General features: G+C 39.5%; 3 protein-coding genes across 3 annotated transcripts in view; 2 read left to right on the top strand and 1 right to left on the bottom strand.

Moving 5' to 3' along the window:
* The first annotated feature begins 1,878 nt into the window (after positions 1–1,878).
* LOC114858574 (glutaminase liver isoform, mitochondrial-like) lies at positions 1,879–9,741 on the top strand. Its single transcript, XM_029155968.3, has 18 exons — positions 1,879–2,220; positions 2,983–3,070; positions 4,200–4,321; positions 5,200–5,329; positions 5,409–5,488; positions 5,595–5,758; positions 6,135–6,193; positions 7,305–7,337; positions 7,427–7,485; positions 7,557–7,623; positions 7,705–7,755; positions 8,068–8,244; positions 8,371–8,502; positions 8,584–8,676; positions 8,774–8,835; positions 9,054–9,130; positions 9,296–9,359; positions 9,467–9,741. The coding sequence occupies exons 1-18, from the start codon at positions 2,009–2,011 to the stop codon at positions 9,621–9,623; spliced, it is 1,827 nt and encodes a 608-aa protein (XP_029011801.1). The 5' UTR covers positions 1,879–2,008; the 3' UTR covers positions 9,624–9,741.
* Positions 8,065–13,614, bottom strand: spryd4 (SPRY domain containing 4). The gene is made up of 2 exons (XM_029155970.3): positions 13,406–13,614; positions 8,065–11,885 (listed from the first exon to the last, which is right to left on the bottom strand). Exons 1-2 carry the CDS (start codon positions 13,596–13,598, stop codon positions 11,344–11,346), a joined length of 735 nt encoding a protein of 244 aa, XP_029011803.1. The 5' UTR covers positions 13,599–13,614; the 3' UTR covers positions 8,065–11,343.
* Positions 13,615–15,575: 1,961 nt separating this feature from the next.
* The window catches only part of LOC114858575 (acid-sensing ion channel 1A-like), a 196,032-nt gene continuing 190,603 nt past the window's right edge, over positions 15,576–21,004 (top strand). Inside the window, exons 1-2 of the mRNA XM_029155969.3 lie at positions 15,576–17,105; positions 19,816–20,011. Of these exons, the coding sequence (XP_029011802.1) occupies positions 16,744–17,105; positions 19,816–20,011 (558 nt within the window). The 5' untranslated portion in view covers positions 15,576–16,743. The remainder of the gene's footprint in view (positions 17,106–19,815; positions 20,012–21,004) is intronic.

Genomic DNA, 21,004 nt, shown 5'->3' with positions numbered 1-21,004 from the left:
GGACTTATAAACCAAAAGTTGAAATTATCTGAGAAAAACACACAAGACTGCAAAAAGTGAAGTCAGCACTCAACTGCATTATACAAAAATATCATCCTGGTGGTTAAGTTATGAAAGCCTATATATTTATTTTCATATTTTAGATTGTTACCCAGTTGGTGAAAGTGGAATTCCTGCCTGATTTACCCAAACATGTGACAGTTTAGCAGCTACTACCCAGGCTGCCTAAAGTGGCCTCTGAGCCATGGTTTTTACGGACCTTCAGATTACCAAACTGGAATCAAAGCGCTAGGCCTGCGTTTCCTTTCCTGTGTGAGGTGGAGGGGGGAAGAGGTTAAGTTTGTGCAGGCTTGGTGAGTGCAGTAAGGGGGGGCTTTCTCACACAAGATGGAGGATGAAGGGACAAAGGTAGCATTCATTGGCCCAGGAATGGAAAACATTTTCTCCTGAAAACAGAGAAGCTGCAACTGGCAGAGGTAGTGCAGAAAGGCCATGGGTGAGCATGAACCCCCTTAGAGAAGTCACACTTCTAGTAATGCAGAGGACACCACTAGAACCTTGTGAGGCCTTATTGTTGTGGTAATGGAGATAATACCATGGTAATATTTAGCATCTGCTTCCAAAGTGATAATGCACAGTATGTAAACATTACAAAGGTAAAATGTTTATCATGTGTGCTGTTAAACCCAATGCAGTCATGGTAGATTGAAAAAGAAAGCCTCAAAATAATTCATAGGATGTGACAAATAATACGTCTTCAAATGTTTCCTGGGACTTTTCTGCATGCTAGATGCAATGTCTCACACTGTCACTAAAGACAGAAAGACAAGCTCAAGACTCAAGAAATGAGTAATTTAACCAAAAAAGTGTGTTTGAACAGCAGGAAACCTGCCGAAAATCCTTGTGGAGAGGAAGGATTCTAGACACATGGGATGTCTTCACTGCAAGAAGCAATAGACAGAGGCCAAACCAAATACAGGCACCTAGAGTGAGCACGCCATCTAGAGGACAAGACAAGACGCAAGCGTAGGAGTGTAGGACACTCACCATGGGATGTCGCCATCTCATGACAGTAGGAATCATTCTGTAGCGATCTCACACTGACACACATGCCTGAAGCCACTCCATGTTCACAATGAATAATAACCTAATAACTGACATACAAGGTTGAAGGTTTATCATGATTACTGCGTAATTATAGTATGTAAACAATAATAATCTGTTTTTGTCCTTGTAGGCATACTCACTTTATATACAGAAAAAAGATCATTTGTTAGATACAAAAGTAATGGTAATTTGTCTGTTTACAAGCATATATACTGGTCTGAGTTCAGCTACCTTGATATTTCCTCATCCTTCCGCTCTTTGAACTGTTTGTGACTGTGTTGTTACTGCATTGACTCTGAACATAATGAAATGTCTTCTTCTTTTGATGTAACACCACAAACTTTCATTTTACAGAAACAAATCTAAAACATTTTGTTAAATCTTACATTGAAACATAGTTTCCTGATTAAAAATGAGACCGCTCACAAAATTTTTAAATGTGCAGTTGCCTTAAAAAGTATAGCTGTTAAGTTAAATCAAATCCTGGCTGTGTGTTAAATAAAGTTTCTTTATTAATCAATGTTTCCCTGTTCTTGACCTCAGTGTAAAGCTGATCACAACCCTAGCTAGGTTGAACCTTTTCTCTATCTTGACTAGTAATCTTACGTCTAATCTAAACAACAGAGACAAACATTATAGAGCGTATAATAGAGGGCAGTACTCTTGACAGAACTTGTTTGATTCGAGCAGATTACATGTTTTTGACCCCACCATCTGAACTAACATACTAGTATGTGTCACAACCCCACCCCCAAGCCACAGCCACTACATGATAAGGTCTGTGAGGCAGCAGCTGCTATTAAAGCTCAGAGGGTGCGAAGGGGCACTGGCCATAAAACCTCTCTAAATCAGCTGCTGGAGGACATTTTGAATTATTAAACATTAAGCACTACTCATCACAATGCATTGCCTGAAACGTCTGAGGACTGCTAACCCGGGAATCTTGCTGCTATTTAAAAATTCAGGAATCTCTGCCAGACTTGGAGCTGACAACATTGTTTTGTCCAGGACACAGCCACCTCTTCCAATCCCCTGCTGGGCTGCAGCATCACCCCACACCCAAAGAGCCTTTGACCACCCGAACAGTCCTGATGTGGACCAAGGACACTCCAAGTAGGTCACAGAAGCCTGTCTGTAAACAAATACAGTAAATCAGCATTCATTAGACAAAATATTAATGGCTGTATATTTTCTAATGCATATAATCATTTAGAGGTAGAGCATTCTTAATATTTAGAAAGATGTTTAATTGTTTGTATATTAAAATATTTTGATATTTTATCAACAATAAACTGGTCACTGGGGTAGTAAATGTTTTAAACTAGAAACAGAAAAGATAATTCAGTTGTGATTTTATTCTACATTAAATGTATGTTTCAAAATTAAATTAAATCCAAAATCTTTTAGCAGCTCATATTTGCTGTGGTTTATAGAAAATCCTCCAACACCTTGTATATAGCCAGGACAAATGTTATACAGTTTATACAGAAAAGCTGTAGTATTCAGAGGGTCAATTAACAATAACTCACAATAAGACCTACAGTATATGCACAACTAATATTACAGAACTACTTGAATGTGTGCTACACCCATTATCTTTCAGGCGTGTGAGTAAAACTGCATAGAAAGATATGTGTAACCTAATCTGCAGTACTGTATAAGTCTTGACCCACATACAGTAATGGCACAGAGGTCAAGTCTTCTCCAAAACACAAATATATTATGTAAAAAAACTAGGTCAACAGTTTGACTACCTAATAAGTATTGTGCTCTGAGTTGACATGACCAGAATGCTGAGCCGTTGCTCTTTACTTTGACTTGATCAATTCAGGCCAGTTGACTTTTAAATAAACAATGTTGTGTTTGTTTTGGCAGAAGTAGGTTGATGTCCACTATGGAAGACCTACTTTTCTACACCATCACTGAAGGCAAAGAGATGATCCCCATGTCACAGTTTATCTCTGTGAGTCAAGCACATTCACAGTTCCCCTGTCATGCAAAGAGTTGTCTTTGACAATGGACCAACAAGTAGACGTAACTACAGCACCAATCCATAAGCTTATTCAACCTAAGTGAAGTTATCGACAAGGGCTTACGCTCGTGTTTCCACCTGGCCACACAGTACCTGATGCTTTGGCTAACTACGGAAACGCTGAAATCTAGCAACATGCATTCAGAGGAAGAGATGTGTGTCAACACAGGTGGCCTGATATTAAGCCATGGATGACTGGGTGTGTTTGTAGAGGTCACTGGGCCAGGACAAAGATGGTCAAAGTGTTCTCTGTAAAGTGACTCTGCACCCAGTGTATCATTTAGTTGGATATATGGTATTAGTGTTTTTGGTTTAAAATAACTTGCAGTTAGTTGGCTAATATTTGAAAACTGATATTTGTAAAACTGAGCCATTGTTGTATGGACAAAACTACACAAATAATTATTTTATTTATATTGTCAGTTGTCTTTAAAATTTTCAGGTAATCTGTTAAATTTCTTGACTGACAGTAATGACTGAATCATATGAATGAGTAATATGAACTGATCCTCAGAGGATAGTAAAAATCCTGCCAGAATTCAAAATCGTTACAGTTCACATTTGAAGGAGTGAATAAGACTGATTGAAAGAATTAATCAACTAATTGAGCAATATATATGTGTTACTTAATGGTTTTGATGAATTATACTGAGTAACTGATCACTTTAGCAGGTGAGATACCAGTTAATGTCAAACAACTTATGACAAAATCTGTTTTATGATGTAGATACAGTTAAATAGAAACAGTCAAATTGTAGGCATGGAAACAAAATCAGCATCCCAACCTTTGTATTTTACCTGCCCTGAAGCTTAAAATCTCTCAGAAACATTCAGCAAAAGCAGAAGAAAGCTTGCAGTCTTAGCATGTTTGCGCAGCTGACTCAAAAGCAGTGTGGTCAGATGGTCTTGCACACAGTCCCTAAAATAGACGCTCTGCTTATATTTGATATCCTGCTGATTTACATAACGCACTGATGTGCTTGACTCTGTGTATTTGATTATGTCATTATGAATCACTGTGTTTCTCGTGTTAATTTACTTAATTTTTCATCCTCTTAAGGCCTTGAGGAAAACAGGTTTGCTGACATCTGACCCTCGACTACGTGACTGCATCCGTCAGATGCGACAATCCACGCAGGACTCTCTTGGTCCAGTCATGATGGATAAGAAGCTCTTCAGACGGTAAAACAATCTTGATTTAATGTTATGTTATGTCATGCACAGTTATAACAAGTAGAGTAGTAAAGCCTTGTTCAATGTATTGAAAGAAAAAAACATGTTGGCAATGTTGAACATTAGCATAGATTAGAATTCTTCATGCTTTTCTATGCTTACGTAAGCACAATCTCTTACGTAAGGAGTCAATCTGTAGTCAGTGATATTTGACTCCAGGGACTGAGAGAGACAGGAACTTTATGACCGACAGCTGCTACTAAGCAAACTCACATGCACTCTCTGAGGCTGCTGGTGAAAGGCCATCTTTCTGGTTAAGCTCCAGACTGTGCCTGTTCCATTAATCCCAGCAGATCTCTGAGCACCGTCAGGTTTCATACTATTGTGGAAACACTGTCACTTCGTGCTCAGGCTTTGGTTGTGAACATTCAAAGGTTACACCAGCCGGTTGCCTTGGCTGAACTAAAATGCCGGTGTCCTTGTTTCTGCACATTGTGTGGTTATCCATTTCTAAAGAACATTGAAGAGTTGCCTTTAAATAAGCTACTAGAAACTGAGAGCTATATTTGGTTCTTTTTAGGAAATGACCCACATAAATAATGCAGTTAGTCTTCACTCTCTTCTCCTGGTGTCCTACAACCTTATGCTAGAAACGCCTTAAATTACAGAGCTGCAGGCCAGCTATTTTAGTTCTAACTAGCTGTGGCAAGGCTTGCTTACATCATATATCTTTAACTATATACAGCACTGGTAATCAATGAAATTTACAGATATTTCATGAAGTCAAGCCGTATTTATTATTAATAAACCAATTTTGGCTTCTGACCTTGTATTAATAAGTGTTTTATATCCCTCCTCATAACATCTGTTGTGTGTCCGCCTTTCAGGTGTGTGGGTAATAACATCATGTTGCTCACCAAGGCTTTCAGAAAAAAATTTATTATCCCTGAATTTGAAGAGTATGCTCAGCAGATTAATAGGATGTACGACAGTGCACAAAGGCAGGAGGCAGGACAGGTAAGTACCATGAGCGAGTCAGCGCTTGCGTGTTTACTGTGCTACGCTCACTACACTAACAGCTTATGTCAACTTTCAGGTAGCTGATTACATACCTCAGCTGGCTAAATTCAGCCATGAACTCTGGGGCGTATCTCTGTGCACAATCGACGGCCAGAGGTATTGCAACACACTGACATTAAGGTCTTTGTCTATTCTAAAATGTCCATTGTACCCATGCTGTCTTGTTTTGTTTTGTGTCCATGCTTCTCTTTCTGTTATGAAGACACTCAGTGGGGGACACCAAGGTTCCCTTCTGTCTGCAGTCGTGTGTGAAGCCCTTGGAATATGCCATCGCTGTGCATGAGCTCAGCAGCGAACACGTTCACCACTTTGTGGGCAAAGAGCCGAGTGGCTTCAAGTTTAACAAACTATCACTTAATGAGCAAGGTAAGGGATTAATATAAATGATGTTAGGTAAGACCTAAAATAATGCAATGGTTACAAAATAAAAAAATACACAGTACTATTTATTGTTCTGGCTTGTCAGTTACTCTGGATATTGACTTGTAATTTTCACTGATTTGGTTGGTGGCAAAAGTAAATACAAATGAAGAAACATCAAGTTGTCATTTTAGCATCTATGAAGTTTCCCAGATTGAGAAATCTTTTCTCATTTCCTAATTAATTTCCTAGGTAATTTCCTTACCGCAACTGCGTGTTTATTTTCTATTGAATTAATTCTGTTAAAGCAAACTCAATCTAACTTTATTGCTCTCGTGGTTAGGGAAAAGTGAGTGATAACATACTCTTGTTTCTTATTCAGACAAACCACACAACCCGATGGTGAATGCTGGAGCTATTGTCATCAGTTCTTTAATTAAGGTAAAAACTGATGAAGAGAGTAAATTATGGCTGAAGGAAGGAAGGTATTTAAAACATACAGTAATGATTTAATGTGTTGTTGATGAGCATGTCACATAGGGAGTGGCATCACATGAATGACATCGCTGAAAATTAAAAGGTTTAAAAGTCAAACTTTATGAAATGTTTTCCAACTTTAATTATGAATCTGCAGCCACTCAGAAAGCTACACGAAAAATACTTATGGACCATGTGTCAGAGTTTTTGAACAAGTCAGTGAAATGTGGCTATTTCAGGCTGTTCTGAAACAGTACCAACAACACGTCAAAGAGGCACTGGTATAAAAACAGTCTGACAGGTGACGTACATTTAGAAAATAATATTATTTGAACATTTAAACCTTTGAATTTCTGGTGAGAGTTTAAATATATTCATATAAAACAATATTATGATCATATTTAATGCCATCACATCTGTAATGATTCATCTATTACTGTACTGCTCAGTTCCATGCCAACATCAGATTGACCAGCTGTCAGATTTATCTGTAATCCTGTAGCATATTGTGGAATGTCGAGGAGCTTCATTTCTGTCATTTCACAGCTGATTTAGAAAATAGTCTGGGCCTCTTGTCATATGTGGGTTACGTTCAACAAGATCAACAGGGAAATGCAAGCAAAGGGGTGTGTGCGCTCCTAGCCAATCACAGTCAGGAAAACAGAAGGTGTGTTAGCTGTGTTTAAATGTGGGCTGCTTGAATATGTGCACATATACTACGCTGTGAAGGCCTATAAATATAAATATATGTATATATATATAAATATATATAAATATATCATATCATATCATTTATGACTCCCTGTTTGGTAACTTTACAGCTTGGTCATGGTGTGAAACTTAACCACGGTCATAAACAACCCTGCTACATGTTCTGGCAGGCACAGGAACATCACGCAGTCATAATACTTTAAAGGCCATAATACCTCAAAGGCCACATATATGAGAGTGACCTGAAAACTATGCTTCAGTGTCACAGTACTCAAATTAGTACTCAAATACATTTGCAGGGGCTGACAAAGTCTAGTAAAACTTTTACTTCAGGATTATGTCAATTCTTCCTCTGTTTTTACAGCCTCATTCAAATAAGGCAGAGAGGTTCGACTATGTGAGTAAATGCATCTTAATAAATTAGTTTCTTCTTAATCTGTTGTTGTCTCACCATTGAACTATCTGGACATTTTGATGTTATTGTAGGTGATGGAGTTTTTGAAAAGCATGTCTGGTGCAGAGTATGTGGGATTTAGCAATGCAACGTGAGTACTGTGGTTCAGGATGTTGTCATACTGTCATGCAAAGCATTCTTATACCTCTTCTTTTCTTGCAGTTTCCAGTCAGAGAGGGAGACTGGTGACAGGAATTATGCAATCGGATATTACCTCAAAGAGAAAAAGGTGATCTTACACACTGCTCAGGTTCTCAGAAAGGTCAGAATTACTTCAATGTGACTGACTGGAGTCTGTTGTCCTTTGTAGTGTTTTCCTGACAATGCAGATATGACTGCAGCCCTTGATTTCTATTTTCAGGTGAGAATTTTGACTTTAAGCAGTGTCATACTTTATTAAAGCATTGTTCAGAGAAAGCTCTCTCACAACATAATTTTCATCAGTCTTAAAATTAATGCAAACATCCTTATATTTTAATAGCTTAATGTGTAGACAATAATGTTATTGATATAAAATGTTTTTCAGTGTTTTTTGTTTGAATATTTATTAAGTAAACCTTATTGTTTGACTCTAGGTTACAGTAAGTGTCATCATCAGCACTGAGGCAATGAGCTTCACAACATGTGTTTTAAACCTTTAAATGCTTCTGTACTTTTTTTGTCATTTCACCAGCTCTGCTCTATTGAGGTTACCTGTGAGTCAGGGAGCGTGATGGCTGCCACGCTAGCCAATGGTGGTATTTGTCCAATCACAGGTGAGCGTGTGCTGAGCGCAGAAGCCGTTCGCAACACCCTGAGTCTCATGCATTCTTGTGGCATGTACGACTTCTCGGGACAGTTTGCTTTCCATGTGAGTAACTGGAAATTAGTTTAAAAAGATTATTGGCCTTAGAAGTCTGAGTGATGAACTGTCATAACATTTTAAAGCTAAGGTACACTGCCGTTTTCAGATCAGAACTCTTACTGTCTTGTGTAGGTGGGCTTGCCTGCCAAATCTGGCGTTTCAGGTGCGGTTCTGCTGGTGGTCCCCAACGTCATGGGTATGATGTGTTGGTCCCCGCCCTTAGATCGGCTTGGAAACAGTGTTCGTGGCATTCACTTTTGTCAGGTAATCAGTTTTCATCCTGGTTTGACATTATCTAGTTGTCTGCATCTTCAGGCATTAAATATCCAACATTTGATTCACCAGGAACTGGTGTCCTACTACAACTTCCACAATTACGACAACCTGAGGCATTTCACAAAGAAACACGACCCAAGGAGAAGATCAGATGAAGATTCAGTAAGTTGAGTCAGACGGGCAATGCAGAAGCTTTGTTAGTAAGACCTTTAGGATGCAGTTTGTAATCTAAAGGTGGCCTTTTATTGCTTTCCATTAGAACAAGTCGATGGTGAACCTGATGTTTGCAGCTTACAGTGGTGACATCTCTTCTCTGAGGAGGTAAATGAATTTGGACCAGCTGGACAGTTTGAAGAATAAGTCATTTGCTTGCCGAGAGTTACATGAGAACACTGACACAATTCCCACTGTTAAATGTTGTAAGATTAAGCCTGCCTTACTGTTGTATTTATAAAAATACTCAGCTCAGCTTAATTTTTAATTGTCTGGTTTAACCTTTCCATGCACGTTCCCTTCTCTGCTCCTGTTTTTCTCTCCAGGTTTGCCCTTTCAGCTGTGAACATGGAGCAGAGAGACTATGACTCCCGCACAGTGCTCCATATCGCTGCTGCTGAAGGTGACCCCTCATTATAAGTTCATTCATTCTGCAGCATATCCAGCTTTGATATTTATACAAAAAAACAATTACATTAGAGAATGGTGGACTGGTTTGACAACCTGGATAAAACATAACTGGCTCTTGTTTTAATGCAGGATTTCTTGTTTTGTGTCTTTCTCTCAGGTCATGTGGAGGCTGTAATCTTCCTGACTGAAATATGTAAAGTGAACCCACACGTAAAAGATAGGTAGGGTTTCCTAAATATAAATGCATCAATTTTTACATTAGGAAAGTATAGGCAATGTTTTGACATCAATATTATCACTTCTCATATTTCACTGTGTTATCTGTCAGATGGGGAAATACACCTCTGGATGATGCCATGCAGTTCAGTCATGATGTTGTTGTATCGCTCCTGCAAGAGTACCAGCATGTATACAACAGCAGCAACTCGCCCAATGACACAGACGAGGCGAGCAGAACACTAGACACGCTGAAGAGCATACAGTAATTTAACTGCAAGGGATCATATTAATTTATGTATGAGAAGACTAAAAGAACACAGGGTCCTTAAAAGTACATGTATAAGCTTAATTATTATTATAACAATAAAAATAGTCGTTCCTGAATGTTGGTTGAGTACAGGACTATACTCTGTTCATTGCATTTCTAGAAACTAAAAAAGCCCATTTACTTAGGCAGTATGTAATTATGCCATGAGGGAGCATGATTTTACCTTTTAAATGTTTTTCAGTGAGGCTTACTCGTCTTGCAGCTTCCTTTGTTGTGATGTTATTTTAGTGACTAAAAAGCAGTTGAGCAGGGAAAGATGAGCCAGGCAAAGATTTTGACAATATTAGCCTTCGGTTAGTTTCACATAGTAGCATTGTTGACATTTATGTGGTTAGTGTTTCACATTGCTAACACGTAAATAGTATTTTTTGCTTATTTATTTTTTTTTCTGATATTGAAGTATTTCTTTATCGCTATATACAAGTGTCAAAACATCCTCAAAGCTGCTTTTCACACTGGACAGTTTATGATGGGGCTTTCTCTCCTCTTGGGAGGAATCACTCCTAATAGTCTGCATTAGTCTGAGCTCTTTTTGTTGGTTGCTTGTACAGAAACATCTTCAAGTCTCAGCCATTGGGACCAATGCACATTTAGATTATAGCACAATATGCATAAACTGCAGTTTATGTACTAATTCCCTTCAGGGACTGATGTTTATCTTATTTTGTTTGGTGATAAAGATGGGAGAATCTATATTAGATTTAACAGTGAATAATTCCTCTGCATGACTATGAATGTAATTGTCATTTTGCTGTAAATAAAAGATTGTGAAAAAAGTTGTTTTTATTGACGTACAATATGTAGATAAGAAAATCTCTTCGTCTTGGGTTAAGCTTTGCCAGAGTGTAAAACAATCTGGTATAGAGTTCCTCTCAAAAAACAATCATTCTTCCTTTTCACATCTATTAGACTGAGAGGTAATGCATGAGGTACACACAAAAACAGCTTATGTGACGTAACTGCCTGAGCCTGGAGGACATAAACAGAGTTTGAGCTTGCATTGTTAAGAGCTGTGATTAGGAAATGGACCACAGAACAGAGATATTGCTTTCTTTCCCATAGTTATTACAACAACTGTGATGTATTTTAGTCCGGCGTATTTCCCATGAATGTGGATGCCATGGCTCCTCAGATGGGTTCCCAAGAGAAATCATCAAATGCTCACGCAGGCGCTGCATAGAAAACAACCTAAATATCTGCCTATACAGTAGCTCTAGTGATCTAGTCTGAGCTATGAATGGTTTAACACTGAAGCTGCACTTTTTTTTATGAACACACCTGATATAGGCTTAGGTCATTGACTGTATTTTATGGACTATATATACAGTAATAACCAGTGTCTCATTATTAAAGTAATCTGGGCTGTCAATGATGTATTTGGATGCATCAGTGTGTCAAAACAAAACAAAACAAAACAAAACAAAAAAACTGGTAATAAGGCTTCTAGCATCCTATTTCTTCATAAATAGTTTAAATGTTTAGGACATTGTGGAAACACTAAAATGGTGCATGTGCATCCTTGCATTTTGTTTTTAAAAAGAAAACCCATATATGACACAATTGAAGGGAAAAAACTGAAGGGGTTTTAGGGTTTTAGAAATTGTTGCCATGGTAATAAACACAGCCCACAGCCTTTCGCCATCACAGTTGTTACTGTCTCAGTTCAAGCCTTTAGGTTCCTCCAGGCCAGAGTGTGTGAGCAGCTCCCCGTCCCACAGTCCAAACGCAGGACAGAGAGAAGCTTTGAACTCGGCCCTAATGGTGTGAATGAGCCTGGGCTGCTCGACATCCACCAGCCCCAGCAAGCCTGCTTCATAGTCAAGAAGGATGCCTATGCGCTCCGGCTTGCCCACTAGTGTCACAGGGACAATCTTGTTGCTGGTCATAGTAAACCACTTGCGCTGAGCGTAGCCAAAAACCCAGGAGGAGTTGTTGGTGCCCACACAGTCGTCTCGGGACATCAAAGCCTCGGCCACACCCACACGGAATTCCTGAGACTTTTTGACAGTCACCTCCCAATAGTGGCGTCCACTGCTTATTTTCTCGTCGCCAAACACCACAGCCCAATCTTTAAAGCGCTCAGGGTTGTCTTCCACGTGACTGGGGTCTAGGCCCAGCATGCGGTAGATAATTCCAGTATCTTTCTTGAAGAGGTCCAGACTGCTGTGTGCCGTTCGTTCATCAAGCTTAAATCGCAGATCTAGAGAAAATAAAAAATATGGTGACTTTCAATTTAGTGTTTTATTTAATCCCACTTACCTCAAAGGTTGTTTTTATTGTACTTATTATTCTAATCTGTGCCTTTACTTAAGTGACCAGTCAAATGTTATGTAGTAAAAAAAGTCTTGTTTTGTTCATTTATGAATAATTGATTGCAAAAACTTTATAAATCTGTAACATACATAAATGATCATAAAAGTCTCTCAAAATATGAAGTAAAGGACAGGCTAGTGTTCAACAAATTTCAGTCAGAAAAATGTAACATTCATACTCTGGTGATGTTTGCTAATGCATCACAGGAAAACAGTGACAGTAAACTCTGAACTTTGCTTTTTTGTTAAATATTAATTTGTTGACTTTGAGCCTTAGTTGTTTGAACTAAACCATTAAACTTCCTCATCAGCATTTAAACGGGGTCCAAGGAGAAGAAAAGGGTGCTTCGTATTATTTTTACTTATCGACAGTGAAGACATTTTGTTTAGGACAGGTTCACTGCTCCGTAATGCTACAGTTTCAGTTTAGTTATGAACCATGAGTAAATATAGATTTTAGTGTTATTAATTTAAATATATAAAACCTAAAAATGTATCAATCATGCAGCATGAGTGTCGCTATTAATAATCAAAATGTTCTGAGAGTGTTGTGTGTTGGGTGAATGTGAATGCAGTGTAAAGGACTTTAATTACCACTACATAGAAAAGTGCTACACAAGTGCAGAACCATTTACCATGTTGCAGACTTTTGTACTGGCTAAATGAGCCTTGTGTGGTGCAACACCTCCACCTGGACTCCAGCTTCTGAAAGGCAGCCGGGTCCTTGACATTTAATTACAAATCACAGTCGACTTTCTTTAAACTTAGCCATTACTTAAATTCTGGGTTATTTCTTGTGTAAATAAATAAGCACTATATTTTAATTGTTGCACTAAATTCAGTTGAGTGGCTTTTATTGCTAGTTACACTGAATTTCACATTTGTATGTGTAAGGTAATTTAGATGCTAAACTTTTTTCCAGTGTGAAGTCACAGGCAGTTTACAACACAGTCTTACAGTTGCACCATTAACTACACAGGTGTTTTGGGCTAAAACAATTTAATTTATAGAAGCAGAAATCGCACATCGTGATTCATATTTCAGATTGATTTCGACCAAATGTTTAACGTGACAATGACTACGCCCTTGTCAGGAAAAAAGGGCAGGAGTTCTCTAGGCTCTAGGCCAGACGAAGCATGTGGACTCAAGGTGTTGTAGCCCTCCCCCATTCACTCACCCACGCACCGGACAACAACGGCTCTCTGCAGGTGAGTCGGGCTTAGAGCCCTCAGGTGTAGCTTATTTATTTTGTTGTGAGTAAACTGCTGTTGCAGCACTGTTACCCGGCGATACATTATAGGAGGCTTATCATGGTGCAGCACTACATTCATTTGTGTCTCATGTTGACCTCGGGACTGCGAAGGAAAACAGCTCCGCTTTGTTTAAGGTTCAAGGATCCTTCACTCACCGTTCCTCGGTGAAGTAGATATGTAGCGTCTCTCTGTGGGCATGTTCGCAGTTTGTCTGTGCCTGGATGCCGGGGAGGTGAAAATCCGCCCAGTCAAGCAAAACAAACGGGATACAGTAGCGGGTAGCGCCATGTTCCTCCTGTTTTCTTCTTTCTTTCTTTTTTTGCTTCCCACGTGTCTCAGCTCCTTCATCCTATCTAAATGCAGCAGCACCGCGCTCTGCTGCCCCCTTCAGGCCTGGAAGGAAACTGTCACTTCAGCACCACGGACAGCAGTCAGTCTGTCAAACCATCAGAGAGTTACACTAGATTTCTTTGAGGCAGACGTCAACTAAAACTCCACATTTTCAAAACAGTTAACACACATAGGCCTAAACAGCAGCTCAGTTGTCACAATGACATATTTTGCTTGCAAAAGGCTCTAACCAAATTTGAAATATGCAACAAACACTAATTTTGCTTTCAAATAACACAACTTGCAGTATATAAGTATATAAACACATCCAATCAGTCATTACATAATGGACAACAAAATACCAATCTCAGTGTGCCTGTTGCTATTTGGTGTCTTTGTATAGGTAGGCTGTGCCAGATATGTTTTTTATTCAATCCAGATGAAGAAATGCTTCAATTGAGTTTTTATTGAATCTTTGACATATATTGATTCATATCGATGTCACAGGAAGTAATAAGATCAGGTTAATCTCCGAATCATTATCATCATACCAATAATGTCACTGTTCATTCATTTCTGTGTCTTCACTACAGGATTGTTTACTTTTGTTGTTGTTGCCTTATTGTGACTGTATTTAAACAATTCACTCCAGTTCTTTTCATAAAAAAGATCTAGATTTAAAATTCTATTTTTACAATGCAGCATATTTCATCATACAATGCAAGTACTCCACGGTATACTTGTACATGTGAATATTTTTAGTTGCAGTCCCAATAAAAAATGAGTTTTAAATAGTGGTCCGTATTGCTTTTCATTGTGCCTGTGACAACTTCTTTCACTTTTAGCCCTAGTAAAAACTTGCTTTAGCCTGACAGTGTGATGAGTTTGAATTAGTACTAGATTATGTAACTAAATAAAGTGATCTGGTGGTTCAGTGGTTCAAGCATTGGTCTGTGGGAGGTTGCCTGTTTGAACCCAGTCGATCCCACCAAGTGTGGCTGCTTACTGCTACTCCTTGTGTGTCTATGTGTTAAATGCAGAGAAAACTATTTCCCCAAGGCGATCAATAAAGTCTGACTTCTCTTATTATAATGTTATAAATAAATGACAAAGACAAAGTCATTTTGCCTTTTGTTAGGGCCAAACAGTTGTCACTCAGTCCCTATCTATTCACTTAAATTAATTACTTAAAGAATCCTATTTTATAGAGTTCAGTTCACAAATCACAAAGCTTATCCTGTATCAGGATCTGCAGCTTGATCTTGTCAGGATCCAGACCATCAAAGCTGGTGAATCGGGTCTATAAGGACTTGCGGGACTGAGAGAACAAATATTAAAGTGTCTTTAATCCAACTTTTAAAACATTGACTGGACAAAGCAAAACACTCCTATAAAGCAGGAAACATAACCAGGATGACATAAATAAAACTCAATTTAAATAAAATAAATAAATAGCTATGGCATGGCGCTGGGGCATGATAGAGATGGCTAACCCTGGTTGTATATAGATTGCACATCTTAAATGGTTTCTACTGTGTGACTAACATGGATGGGAGCAGAGGGGAAGGAAACAGGGTCAGAAATAGCAGAACACACATTGCATGACATATAAGGATTCTACTGCATGGCTAACACACAGTGTACACACAAACAGAAAAGACATGTAAAAAAGACATTCAAACCTAACCACGGGTATTGACAAACGGTCTCAGCAAAACTAGTCACCACTGCAACAGAAAGCACAAAACCTGGAATGGTGAACAGGAAACAGACTTTACAGAGGTCCTCTTAGTAATCAGCATGACAAAAGCAGATTGGAGACAGGCAGCAAGCTCGAACTAGTCCAGAGTGAACAAGGGCTCAGCACAGACTGATGGGCTGGGTGTACAGGTGTAACGTGTTGTCCTGAATGCTGAGTGTCCACTAAGGGAAAGAGAGGGAGCGGGTGTGGTGGGCGTGACATTACGAGAGAGAGAGAGCGAGAGAGAGAGAGAGAGAGAGAGAGAGCGGCTGGCAGGTCAAGTCCAGGGATCATTACAGATCTTGGGCTAGACTCCAACATGTATGCACAAATCAGCATGTTTGACGCTTTTATTGAGCTCATGTAATTAGTAATTATTAATTTTGTTGAAGTACAGAATGAAACTTACTTTACTTTCCTACTTCGAAGAGGTCTGCTTTACTTTTTCATTGTTTTCCCCTTTTTCGTTTCCTCTCTGTGTTTTTTTGACGTTATTTCCAGCTGTCTCACTAAATAGCCTCTGTGGTCGTCAATCCTGGGTGATGCTTTCCAGAGGCACTGTAGCATCTGATGTCACCGCAATATAAAAAGGTACTGCGCGACCACGCTGTACTACAGCTTAGGTCCCTAAATGAGCCTCTCCCGCACCCTCTCTCTGATCGGGTTGTGGTTGAGTGAAACTACAATAACTCACAACAGCAGCGCGCCACTCGTCTCTTGGCTTCTCTCCTTCGCTGCTGCTCCACGTACACAAACGCGAGCAGAAGAAACATCACGACTCACATCTGACCGAAATAACAGACCTGACTTCCAAACATGCTATCGGATTCCACAGTCTGCGGATAGAAAGCGACGTAGGTGCGGCGGAGCTACAGGGGAACTCTTTAACAAACGAGGCGAAGTGTCAGAAGGATGTTTCTCTGCCCGGGTTCCCTACTGTCGTTGACGTGCAGGAATGATTCGTGCTTCACTGGACTTTAAACTGATCAGCGAATTCAAAGGCGGATGAAATACCGTCAGCCCGTCTGTTTTGCCTTGGCTTTGCTTTGCTGCAACACAGTGAGAAAGCGGCAGTGGTTGGTGTAATGCAGTGGCGATGGACCGTCTTGACATCTGGGTTCGACACGCTTTCGTCTCACGCGGCTCTCGCAGGTCTGCTTCTCTTAAACGCGCCACTTCTGCCTACAATTTCTGCCTGTGTGACTTTTTAAAAGAGCGACGGATGCTCACAACGCATTTCTACCTGTGAGCGTGGGAGATGGCGACCGAGCCGCCTCGTCAAACAGTGGGGTATCAGCGCCTTTGCACCTCTTCGCATGGATAATGACAGTTTGCGCCACAGGTGAAATAATAGGTGTATCCGTTAGGAGATAGCCAGTTTTACGACTCTGGCGACAGATCAAGTTTCACAGCACAGTGATAATGGATCTCAAGGTAGAGACCGAAGACATGGACTCGAACCACCCTCCGCCCCTAGAAGTTTTTGCGCAAAGCTCGACCCTGCACGGAATCTCCCACATCTTCACGTACGAGCGAATCTGCATCAAGCGCTGCCTGTGGCTTGTGTTTTTCTTGGGCTCCTTGACGTTCCTGCTGTACGTGTGCGTGGACCGGATCCACTTCTACCTCGAGTACCCGCACGTCACCAAACTGGACGAGATCGCGACCCCAATCATGACGTTCCCCGCGATCACTTTTTGCAACCTGAACGCATTTAGGTTCAGCCGCGTGACGCGCAATGACCTGTATCACGCGGGGGAGCTGCTGGCCCTGCTCAATCAGAGGTAACCAGACGACAACGTAATCAATACACATGGATGCTATTGTTCATTTTTAATTTAATTATTTAACTATTCGATCATTTCTGATAAAAAAAACAAACATCATGCCCTCTTTTAATTTAGTGATGCAGTGTAATGTATTCTAGTAGTTCAATTACAAGGAAATACAGGAAGCGTCCAAGTAACTCTGCAGATAAAACATTATAAAACATTACACTTACACATTAAAAAGTTGCAGAATACAGTCTTTTGCATTTTTTAGTTTAAGATAAGTCTTCCAATGCATGACTGGAATAGTAATAAGCCTATTTTCCAGTGCAACCTTGTTCTTTGACTTAAGTAAAGGACCTGTTAATTGCATCTAATCATCTATTGAACCCTTGTCGAGTGATTGCATGCTTGGAGAGCAGTTTTCTTAAGCTTAAATGAACGGAGGACTTGTCATCAGAAACCTCCAGCTGTCTTGTGGGTACAGCTGGAGGCACTGGATACTGCATAGAGGCAACACTGTGTGCTTCATGCACAAGAGGAAACGATATGGAGAGTCTGCTTCTTCTGATTAAGTGAAAGGGCAGATGCTCTGAGTATTTTGTTAGTGATACATTCAAATCTTCATGTCTCTAAAACTTCAGCAGAGCTGCAACATAATAATCTGTAATAGATTTGTTTCTTTGGATAGTTTCTGATGAACTAAATGAAACTATCACCAAGACTTTATCATTTACCAATGTGCTGAACAGTGGTGCAGCACAGGGGAGTGTGGAGTACTGTTTGGCAGCTGACGGTTCAAACACATAAAAGCCAAAGCTCAGAACTTAGATGATAGGAATCTTTGACATGCTGTCCGTCAAAAAGATTGAGGACAGGACTCAGCAATGCTAAAGGCCTGTCTTCACTTTTATGTGGGCATGCAGCAAAGATCTATCATTAATCTTTAATTAATGAAAATCCCAGTCTGAACGCTAAAATTACAATTTTCTTTATGCAATGGTGATGTGATTGAATCATAATAATAAACACTGAATGAAAATGTCCCAATTTCAAAATTTCAGGCAGCAGTTCAAGACATTTCAAAGTTGGTCACCAAATGGATTCTAAATTTCCTGCACCGTGTACTCATCTCAACTCATACACTCTTAAGTAGGCTTAGTGCTTATTATCCAGGCTCCCTTGGTAAGGTACAGTAGAGATGCGATGCAACAGCACACTTAGCTGTTATACCCCAGGCCAGAAATGAAAGTGCTCATGGTATGAAATCAATTTAAGGCTGTTCACTTCCTGATGTTTAGAGTCACTGGTCTGGGAAATTTTTTGGGCATACGTGTCAGTGCTCACTGATCTTAGAAGCTTGTGCATGTGGGATTTTATCTCATAAGTGACTTTTTGGCAGGTTTGCCTGTGACACAAACACAAATGCCTCCCCTCCATTAATTTTTATTTCAATTAAATAAAAACACACCCCATTTTTGACACACAAACAAATTCATGGGCAAATTCTTAAATCTGAATGACTCTAGTTTTTAGATTTTAATTTGATTTAATACTGGTTAGTATAGTATTATAGTGACAGCACCATAGTAATGTAATGACCAACTGTGCTGTGGTATCTACTATACAGTTTATAGAAAATACATTACCATGTCATTTCAAATAAAGCATAACTGGCAAATTTTATTTCTATTTGTCTAATGCATAAAAAACTCTGGGTGCAATAATGGTATGTCATACAAAGGATCAACAAGAACAACAGTGGCTACAGTCATAGGAAAAGGTTTAAAAAGATCCTTGATTCGAATCAGTGTTCAGTAAAAATCCCAGACAATTTGCTCTTTGGTAAGTCCATTAAAATGGTGACATTTTTAATAATAGCACAGTGGGAGATCACAGTAAGGGGAGAGAGCATGCACATTTGCTGCTTTTCAGTTCTCTTGAAATGAGGCAGCGTTGTCAGAGTTTTGTGAGCTCCATTAAATGAAAGGAAAGTTCCCAGTGCCACCGATAGAGAGATGCAGGTTGGCCGACTCCCCATTTACAGGCTTTTATTCTGTTCAGAAAAAAGTAGCGGGAGATACAGACAAAATTGATACCAGGCTATCAAAAAATCTGTTTGTGCGTACACAAGATATTAAAATGCGGGAATATCACTGAGAAGATGTGGTTAGTGAAACATGCCTCAATGCTACATCAGGCATTATAGCCCAAGTTGTACTGATGCATATACTTACATACAATTGAAATGGTGCTGATCCTAACCCATCCTAATCCTTTGTTTGCTACAGAGTCTACAGGGGCAAATACTCATTAAACAGAACAAGAAACAAAACCAGATGAACTAATAGAACTAACAAAACTAAACAGAAGCTGCAGTAAAGCATGTCATGAACAAACAAGACTAAACAGGATATATGAACAAGAGTTACGGCAGGCTAGACATGGCTTGGCTAACCAATGTGGCACCAATGCATGGCTTAAATGCAGAGCAACGAGGGAGAGGGAGAGGCAGAGTGGGCGTGGCTCAAAGGCAACGCCCAAAGGTGTGGTCTGGTGAGGGAGCAGGTGTGGTCTCGAACCAGAGAAACCAGGTTTAATCTAAACTATCACTTCAGAGTCAGAGCAATGTCAAGGTTCACTGATAAACTGTCCTGAAGTGTACAAAATAGTTTAGAAGCTAAAACCTTGTGTTTTATTGACCTCACTTGTTCTTTTTGTACAGATATGAGATCAGGGACATTCACCTTGTGGAGGAGAGTGTTCTGGAGACGCTGAAGGTCAAAGCCGACTTCCACAATTTTAAGCCGCGACCCTTCAACATGTGGGAATTTTATGACCGCACGGGTCACGACATCCACGACATGCTGCTCTCCTGTCATTTCCATGGCACAGAATGCAGAGCAGAGGACTTCAAGGTGGTGAGTTAGAACCAAACAAGACGTGCCCATGATTAAATATTTTTCTTTATATTTGATTAAGTAGCAAGAACTTTGTACAATAGATGGGACTGACAAGCACAACAACTTCCTACCAAACATGAATAAAAGAAATCATTAGTCCATCTGTGCCCTAATGCAAAAACATTTTATTAGTATTAATCAACTAACAACTAATGCTCAGCGAAAGCAACAAAAGGTTGAGGTTGGTTGTTATTGTTATTCTCTCGGGCTCAGGACTGAGGTTAAGGTTTTTTCTTTTTCATCACCAAGAGAACATAAATTGTACGCAGTATGAACATATGATTTTTTTGTTAGACATTTAGTAAAACAAACTCAAATTCCCTTACTAGGAAAAAAAATAAATAACAATCAAACCTAAACATGTGACAGACAAGGCACAAAAAGAGTGGAGTGATTGTCATGTTATGTCATTGTGAAGTCACAATTCCAATAAAACTATCTTTAATAGTCAGACATCAGTGCCGTGCGAACGGCTCTTCTCCAAAGCTGTTTAAAACAGACCAAAGTCATGTTCTGTGGAAACAATTTTGAAATAAAAGTTTGAAATAAAAGTCTTTGATGTAACAAAATGACAAACATGTTGTCTCAATTTAGTAAAAAATTAAGTTGCAGAAGCACCAAATACATCTGACTATCAAAGACATTTGCCACATCAGGCTACTGATATATTATTATCCACAGAGAAACACTATTACACACCTTTGATTAAATAACTTTTATTTCAGAATAAAATATTAGTGAGGGTTTGATGGTCAGTTTGCTCTGATTCAGTTCTCACACACAACTAGCAGATGACGATGGTTTGTCTGTGACAAATGGTTTCAAGCAATATGTCGATTTCAGCCCAACTGCGTCAAAGTTGCTTGGTGCTTCACAAGGCTTCAATTTCAGCATCACTAAAGAAGGGGAGCCTTAAATACACATACAACGGTGACAGGTGTGAGTAATGAT

The sequence above is a fragment of the Betta splendens genome, chromosome 7 (assembly GCF_900634795.4).
Source record: "Betta splendens chromosome 7, fBetSpl5.4, whole genome shotgun sequence".
Classification (NCBI taxonomy): domain Eukaryota; kingdom Metazoa; phylum Chordata; class Actinopteri; order Anabantiformes; family Osphronemidae; genus Betta; species Betta splendens.
The sequence above is the reverse complement of the archived record's forward strand: the minus strand, read 5'-3'. Positions and strand labels throughout refer to the sequence as shown.